At 41.0% G+C, this 9,135-nt stretch overlaps 1 protein-coding gene across 1 annotated transcript; it reads right to left on the bottom strand.

The window, feature by feature from the left end:
• Positions 1-816: 816 nt before the first annotated feature.
• On the bottom strand, positions 817-8,462 carry Ccng2 (cyclin G2; the record flags this gene model as incomplete). The annotated part of the gene is given in 7 exon segments (XM_013516284.1): positions 817-2,234; positions 3,255-3,460; positions 5,855-5,953; positions 6,042-6,120; positions 6,280-6,530; positions 7,561-7,698; positions 8,325-8,462. Coding segments are annotated over 7 exon segments (1,035 nt in total). The 3' UTR covers positions 817-2,110.
• Positions 8,463-9,135: the final 673 nt, after the last annotated feature.

Raw genomic sequence — 9,135 nt, 5'->3', positions numbered from 1 at the left:
ACCCAGGAAGATCATCTAAAATACTTGCTTGGAAGAACTGGAGTCGTAAGATTTCAAAAGCCACAAATGAATTTTACATCTTAAATCAAAACTTGCAATCAGAATGTATTGCCCACCACCAAAACTGAGGAGGGGGAATCCTCAAGCATTCTCCACTGGGACGTTAGGAAAACATGCCCTTATCTTCAGGGAGCAAGAAGTATTACATGAAAACTATCTTTGGTACACTTGATTTTCTAACCAACTAGTGAAAACAAATGTCCACAAAAACACTGATGGGATACTTGTGCGAAAACATCATTTGCAAAACAAACAGACTTAAAAGAGATCCAGAGACAAGAGACTGATGAGGCTCCATCACCTTTAGAAGCCCATGTTTATCCAAGTCATAAATAGAATTTGATTTGTCCCCAGAAAAATTGTACAGCTCTGCCAATCCAGACATTTCGGCCTCTTTGATACCTGTTGCCTTTCCCTATAAATTAACAGACATTCAGGTTAATACACCAGTCTCTGAAAGCTTGCTTACTATAGAGTCCATCCCAGAAAGAGGTCAATTCTCCAGTGACAGATCATTTTCAGTATTTCCAAGGCTAAGGGCCAAACTATGGAGAGGAACTGTTGCTTGGAGAACTTCTGGTAGTCAGAAGGCTAACCCGAGAGGCACTTCAGCTGCATTTCAAGCCTTCTCACTGAAATAGAGCAAGCTGAGCTGGAGGTGCAGCTCAGCAGTGGAGACCCTGCCAAGCATGCACAAATCCCTGGGTTTGATTCCCGGAACCACACACACAAAAAAAAAATATTGAAAGTATATACTTACAAGCAAAGAGAATTCATCAGTTTTTTATTTTGAATTGTCACCTATTATCACTTCAAAAAGGCCCACCCTCAAAAACATCAAATGGTTGCCGACTTACCAGTAAAACAGTAAGTCATCAATGTCTGATTCTAATACTGGATACACAATAAATTATATTTACATGCAACGACTACACTATCACACAGTAAAAAAATACAGTATTTTATGTACATTTTTAAAGATTTACATTTCATATACAGTTTATAAAGTTAAAAATTCTCTAAACAAAACCTTATGTGTACAGAGTTTATATATCCCCATTTATGGCTGTGTCACCACAGATTTGCTTAAAACCGTTAATACTACAAATACTTCAGTTCTTTTTACTTCATATTCAAGAGTCTTGGCACCCATACACTAATACACATTATTTTTGAAATGTGAATTACAAAGGAAATAAAATGTAATCATGCAGATTTTTTTATATAAGAAAATCAGGTAAAATATGCTACTAAATCAACATTTATAAATTCCACAGTTCCCTAGTTCTGTTTAACTTCCTGTACTGCTTTCATACAGGTGCATGCAAAACTAATAGATCATGAACTTTTTAAATAACATTAAAATACTAGAGTCTGACAATACTTAGACAATAGGAACAAAACCATCTACTTGCCCTAGCCTGACAATTATTTCTGCTTCAGCAGAAACTTCAATTAAGACACTACACACTAAATTCACAGAGATGTCATTATTGTAATTCCTAAATACATGGGATCTGCATCAGATAGTACACTGATCATTTAAAGAACAAAATGAGTGTCTGACATTGAAGAGTACTGTAAAATCTGTTGAGAATGGGGGAGGAAATCTAAGATAAACCATTAACGGATTATCCATCGTCCCTGTAAGGAAGCACTTCAGCAGCGCCCCATGTGCTGAATAAAGACACCTGAAGGCTTTATAAAGTTTAAGATAAGCTACACTATTCATCTTTAAAAATCTTGAAAAGTTAACAAAGGTATCATCAGCACCTTCCCTTCTCTCCCAAGTAGCTAAAGATCAACAAGAAAAATAAAGTGCCAATGTCTAAAGTATTGTTAACTGTTTAAGAGGCACTAACCCATTTGATGGCTTAGGATTAAGTATGAAAATAGGCCAGATCTGATCTGATAATAAATAGAAGGTAGGTATTCCAGTCTATGTAATTCCTGCTAGGTGGGGGCTATACCAGAAAACTACCTACTCCCCCGTTTATTGCTTTGAAACCAGTACATATACTTTACATTCTGACATGGGACAATCAGAGCTCTAAGATGGAAAACACAGTGTCTGTGCCACTTTGAAGTCAAAAAAGAAGGAGCATTCTTGATCACTGGGAGGAGAGCTGCTGAGGGTCTCTTCCCCACAACTCATATCTTCACAAGAATCTTCACTGCATGGGAAAGAGGAACAAAAAAGAGGGTTCTCGTTACTTACAATGCACAGAGGTTTTACATGCAACATGAAACTAAACCTGCTGGAGTCTACCAGTATCACTCTATTCTTAAATTTCTGTATTCAAGAGTTAATCTCTATTTCATATGGACAAATTGCTTTTATAGACTTCCAAAAGTGAAGTCTATTGTACTTTTATTACAAAATTCAGATTTTTAAGAGGTTTACACAAATTACAATTTACCAAACTACTCTTGCACCAATTAACTCTAGCAGCAAACTGCAGAAATCTAAGTAGTTTAAATGCAAGCTAAAGACAACATATCTCCTAGCCCATGGTCTACCAAAATGTCTTTCTTGTATTAGTAATTTTATCATTGACCTTCTCAGATACCCAAGCAAGAAACTAACAAGCTACAAAAATGGAATTTCTGATCCTCTACCTGAAGAGCGTAAGACAATTCAATTTAGTAAAATTGAATAATTCACTTTACAAACTAAATCACTAATGTCTGAAAGGACAATGACATCTGACAAAACCATTATCAGCATCTGAGTCTGGTTCTCCACGTTTCTGTCACCTGCCCCACAGCACATTAGAAATTCTAGCGAACCTACAAGGCCCTGAATGCTGTTTCCGTCTTAGTTTTTTTTTGTTTTTTTGAGATGGTCTCCCTACTTAGTTCAGGTTGGGCTCAAACTCACAGCGATCCTCCTGCCTCAGCCTCCCAAGTGCCAGGATTACAGGGGTGCGCCACCATGCACAGCTCTTGTTTTTTTAATTGAACCATATTTCAAAGACCAAGGGAAATGAGGAGACAGACAAAAGCGGTGAACATGTAAGTCATTATAGACCAAGGGAAATGAGACAGACAAAACCAGGGAACATGTAAGTCATTATCTACTGTAATGAAACTCCTGCTGGTTAAGTCACCCACATGTCCACAGGAGAATGACATTCTCCAATGCCTTATTTTACAGTATTCCACAGTTCCTATTTGTGTATAAACCTGTTTACCTTTCACTTCCATCAAAACAGCCCCCCTCAGGGATTGTTGGCAGTTCGGGAACACTGTAGTAGCTGCTGTGGAGGTTCTGGGCTGTGCGCCTTGAAACAATCCAAACCAACTTCTTAAGATCTGGCTTGCAACACTCCGGCGAAGAATATTCAGCTAGGCATTTAGAAACTAACTCCCTCCAATAAAAGAACTCGGAATCATTAATCTGAGGGAAAAAAAAAAGGTAGTAAGTTATGGCCAATAGTTCTCAAAGCTTGGTGCACCTTTGAATCACCACATGACCTGCAAAACACACTGATGGCTAGCTCCCACTTTGTTTTAATTGGTAAGAGTACAACTCAGGTTTCACAAGTTTTTAAGTTCTTCAGATGACTGTCATGTGTAGTGCAGCCACAAGTTAGGCCCTATCAGTTTAGAGGGCAGTGTTATAATTTATACTGGATGCAATACACAGAAAAGACTGATGATTGTAAGAGAAAACACCCACTGACACTAGGTCTGTTATTAAATCAACTACCAAATATATTCTCTAATTGTCCAGATTCAAAATAATTTAACATATCCTATGTTACAGAAATAAAAGTGCTATTTAGATTGCTAAAAACATAAACTTATATTGTAATACCAGTTAAAGACTAAAGGAGTAGCAGCGTGAGAGAAAAGGAAATCCCCAAAAGGACATGGTAGTTCCTCCACCCTAGGGAATGCCCTAGTTTATTTCAAGGAGTCAATTTTCACCAAAGATGCTTCCACGTATCACTATCAGTAAACAGTTCAAGTGAAAACAAAATTGCTATTAAAACAAAAGCTGTAAGCTACCAACAAAATTTTTCCTACCCCATCCACATCTGCCACAGATGATTTTTGTATCATCTTGACTTCCATTTCTAGATTCCATCTGTATCTTAACACCTGGTAATGTGGCTTCTAACACTCCTTTTCAATCACCTCTGAGGTGCCAGGTGTGGTGGTGCACACCTGTAACCCCGGCACTCAGAAGGCTGAGGCAGGAGGATCATTCCAAGTTCTCGACCAGCCTAGGCTACAAAGTGAGCTCAAGGTGATCCTGAACTGCATAGTGAAACCCTGTCTCAAAAAAAAGAAAAATCAATCACCTCTGAGGTATCCAATGACATCCTGCAGTTTTCACTGTACTGAACCTCTCATCAAAATTCAGTAATCCTGGCAGCCTCCTTCTTAAAACCAGTTTCCAACTTAACAGCATTTTTGCCTATCTATATAGAATTTACTTGGCCCCTATGGGAAACAAGTCCAATGCTGAAAAAGCCAGAGCTTGAACTGACCCCTAAGCATAGGACTCCACAAGTTCTTATGGTTTCAGTAGTCACTTCCTAATGAGAAATTCTAAACTTCAACTTCTAACTATGTTTTACCTTCTGCATTTTTATTACAGACTGCCAAATACTTGAACAACATCACCTGCCTGGGTACACAAGCATCTAAAATCATACCTTTTTCAACACAAATTAACTTCTCCTGAGTTGCTTTCAGTGACGCCAGTATTCTCTCCATCACTGAGTCCAAAATTGGTCGTTCATGATGCCTTGCACCATTCTCATGCTTGCCTTCCAAAATTATTTGAGTTAGACACCCTTATTTCTGCTTATGACTACTACCTAGCATCCTATCTGAAAGCCTATCCTAAAATGACTTGACAAATCTGCCTTGCCCATCAATTTCTTTTTTATTTTCTGTACTACTGGGGATTGAGCCCAGGGCCTTTGTACTGAGCTACATCCCCAGAACTTTTTTCATTTCTGAGATAGGGTCTTAACTAAGTTGCTACATCGCTAAGACTGGGCTCAAACTCGATCCTCCTATCCTCCTGCTTCGGCCTCCCAGACTGCTGGGATTACAGACCTGTACCACACCCAGCCATAGCCACCAACTTCTTCCCAATCTCCACTTTTAAAGGTCGCTGAACTCCAACCTCTTTGCCTCTCTTGGCCTGCCCTACTTCTTTGCTAACCCCGAAGTGCTTCCCATGTTCACTATTCTCCGGCACTGAGCACAGCAGTGAGTAACAGGACCTACCACATGTTAAATTTCACGTTTCACCCTTAGACTGTTAGCTTAAGAAAAAGGGCTATACTCATATTTTATACCTTTTTATGGCTGCAAAGACTTACTGGGCTGGCCTTCCTAGAAGGCTTACATAAAGAAACACTGCTATTATTTTGGTCACTACTACTGGTAATGTGAGGATTATTCAGTCCCATAGATATGATGGGATGCCACCTTATCCCTTTAGGGTATGTATCGAGTCTATCCCCCAGCATGCATTTTAGGGCTATGTCCATACGGCAGTGTACACAGCTGGATTACCATCTGGCATGAACACTGCAGAAGGGACACCAACATGTAGAAAGACGCTGGGCTAAGTGACAGAGTTCCCTTCACCTTCAGTGTGTCTGGGTCAAAGCTAAATTTTGAGAACTGTAACACTTTAGACACACACACACACACAGAATTTAAAAGATGACAATCTCATCCAATGTTACTTAATGTTAAGTAACAGAAAAAATTGAGTCATCGGGAAAGAAACTTGGTTTAAAGAATAAGGAATGAAGATATTTACCTTGGAATGTTTTTTAACAAATAAGACAATTTCCAGTAATTCAACGGATTTTAAAGTTTCTATTTCCAAATTGAGAAGGCACAAAGCTAACACAGATGGCTACCAAAAAAAAGAGAAAAAAAGAAATAAATTTTTTTTAAAATTCAAAACAAACTGTGAGACATACATAAACAAGAAAGAGACCTACTTTTGCTTTTGAAAAGATAAGTCGGCAGTTGCAAGCTTTCAACTGAGCTTCTAGTTTATCAAGGTTCAGTATTTCTTTCCTATATAATACAAAGACAAGGCAAAGACTTAAACAATTTTGAAGACTCACCACTGAAAGTCCCCGCTGAAAGACAAAGTAAAAACATAAATCGCACTGACATTTACTGTTACTTATAGCTACCCTCAAGTACAAAACTTTTATATTTAATCCCACTGACCTTTCTGAAGTATGACAAAATACAATAGTGTGGTATAAGTGCAAAAAGTTTAAGGCAGTAGTAGCTTCCAATTCATAGTGCAATTTTTCTGAAATTATTTTTTCCATCCGTTTTATGTCAGAAGCAGTACATTTACACTGACTAATGCGGATCACATCATGAATGGACGGGATATTGCATTCTTCTTCCACTATTCTAGCAGCCAGCAAAAAACAACAGACTCCAATGCAAGACAAATGCTTAGGTTTCACCTGAAAAAAACAACAGAAGGATTCTTGTAACAACTGTTACTCAGTTTGAGCAAAGCAGCTCAAAAAAATATTGTAATGAAGCCCCTACACTTAAGACAGAACACAATCAAGCTATTTCTCATATATGTGTTTGTCTTCATCCACAATTACATGCACTTTTTCACCACAGATCTTCTTGATTTCCCTTAAACAAAAAAGGCTATGTTAGCCTTTAAATTATTTAACTCTAATATGCAGGCTAAAAAAAATTCAATGCAGGTTCAAAAGCTAGATTTCTAGCCAAGTTTTATACTTTTTGTATTTCAGACTTACAAAATTAGAAATAGTATGATCTCTCTCAAAACAATTTGTCCTTCAACACCAAAAATCATTCTGCACAAAAAAACAGCACTTCCTACACATTTCCTCTGCAGAAACCCGCACTTTAATGTGATGCTGCCCAAGGGAAACCCTGCATGTCTGTGCAGCCTTGTGGGACACAGGCGGAGCGGCCAGACAGATGGCTGCCCTTTCTTCTCAGTGCCCCAGCACTGACCCCACAGCTGACAGCGATCCTACTGGCACAAGAGCTACCACATTTTTCTAATAGTTGCTGGTGATTGTTAGTAAGACTGTGGCTCCCTGCTTTGAAAAGACAGGCAAGGCAGTGAGTCACCTTTAATATAGTTGTGTACTTCATTTGTCAAGTTTCAGTGTTAAAAACAGCTACGCTCCAACTGAAACACAACAAATAAAAATTTTATTTTCGCAGATTGCATACATAGTACCAAGAACCTAAACAACAGTACTCTTCCTTTTGTCATATCTTCCAAGAGAAATATTTAAGAGGCACGACAAAACCCTACTTAACATATAAAATATACTTAATTTTGTAGTCTGAGTCTGGTTCTATGCATCACAACTCCGTTTATTGTAAAGGTTTATAATAAAACAGGCTGTATTACACTCCCTTGATATTTATTTATTGAACCTTATGTATAGGGACTGGGCATAGAAAAATGAAAATGTACTTTAAAAAATGATTAAATACCTTCATAAGAGCTAGAAATCTGTCCAAAATATTGACAGCCAGGACAAATGTTTCAGTGCAAGATCCAAAAAAGTTAGTTAAACTTCTTAAATCTTCTACTTTGGCGTTTCTCAATCTTGAACACAAAGCATTATCACTCTGCAACAAAAACCGTTAAGTGTTTCGTTCTCTTAGAACTAGATGAATCATACACAAATGTAAGGAATAAAGTGTCCCTCCCTCCCCCGCCCCGACTTTCAACAGTATGGGAGGAGAGTGCTATCAGTTAACCAAGGCTAGACATCTTACCAGACATAAAATGTAAATCATTGCTTTTTAAACATACACATCCTGGAAGAGATTTAACGGTTCACTGTAAGATGAACATTTGCCATATTTCAGAGAGTTATAGCAAATACAGCCTAACTCGACTTCCCTGAAATAGAGTTCATAGTTTTTATTTTTCTAAAATCATTTAAGATTCTACTCTAAGTACTTCAGAAGCAGAGGCCAGGAAATAAACTGGTCAATTCCCTCCAAGTCTCCCACCCAGCAGCTGCAAGTTAGGACGCCTGCGTTTGAAGAAACATCTCTCTATACATATTATTTCCGTTCCTGCTAAAACAGCACAGCCGTGTACAGCACTGAGCTTATATTGTTGTCCATAAAGTTTAATTTTGGTATTCTGAGATTTTGCAGATTTTAGTCTTGATTCAACTGGGGGGTGAGGGGCGCCTCCTCGGACAGCTCAGGCGATGGAGCAAATCACCTTGTCTGCAACTCACCTCTGGGGTAGCCTCGATCAAGCTCAGCCCTTTTTCTCGAGGTTGGAATCTCTGTTCCTGTTCTAGATAGAAGCTCAACAATCCGAGAAGCTGGAGTCCTTCAGGACCTGCCAAGTACTCCGGCCCCAAATCCTTCATCTGCGGCAAAAACAGACAAACGGTCAGGAGGTGACAGGAGCGACAGGGAGGGAGTAGGGTACAAACGAGCTGGGGACAATACCTCCAGCGAGGGGCGCCCCAGCACACCCCGGCGAGGGGCGGGTGAGGGGAGCCCTCACGTCCGCCCCAGTCCCACCGGACCCTCCCCACCGCCGAGGAGGTGTGGCAGGGGGCGGGCCCGGGCACGTCCGCCAGCGGGCGCTGGCTCCAACCCGCCAGCCCCGGCCGAAGGCGGATCACCAACTCGGGGAGCCACGGTCGGCCGCCCCTCCGAGCCGCGCGGGAAGGGAGGAGCTTCTGCCCCATGGGCAGTGAAGGCCCTGGGGGAGCGCAGCACAACAGCGGGAAGGGGAGAAAAAGTCTCCGAGGGAACAAAGAACGGGCAGGAGCAGACCCGGAGCCCCGCCCCGCGGGGGAGTCCGGCCCCCAGGATCCCCCTCCGCTTCTAAGTCCGAGGGGCAGACGCCCCCATCCGGTCAACCGGGGACCCAGAGCGCAGTCATTGCAGCCCCCCGCACCCCACCATCACCGAGGCCCGGAGCTGCCCCCGGTGCGGACCCGAACAGTGCGAGCACCTCGCCGGGGCCGCCGCCGAGGGCGGACCCCGGTCTCCAACCGCGGCTCCCGGTCGCCTCGCTGGGCGTCCCTGCCT

The sequence above is a fragment of the Chinchilla lanigera genome, unplaced genomic scaffold (assembly GCF_000276665.1).
Source record: "Chinchilla lanigera isolate Chin_1 unplaced genomic scaffold, ChiLan1.0 scaffold00032, whole genome shotgun sequence".
Classification (NCBI taxonomy): domain Eukaryota; kingdom Metazoa; phylum Chordata; class Mammalia; order Rodentia; family Chinchillidae; genus Chinchilla; species Chinchilla lanigera.
The sequence above is the reverse complement of the archived record's forward strand: the minus strand, read 5'-3'. Positions and strand labels throughout refer to the sequence as shown.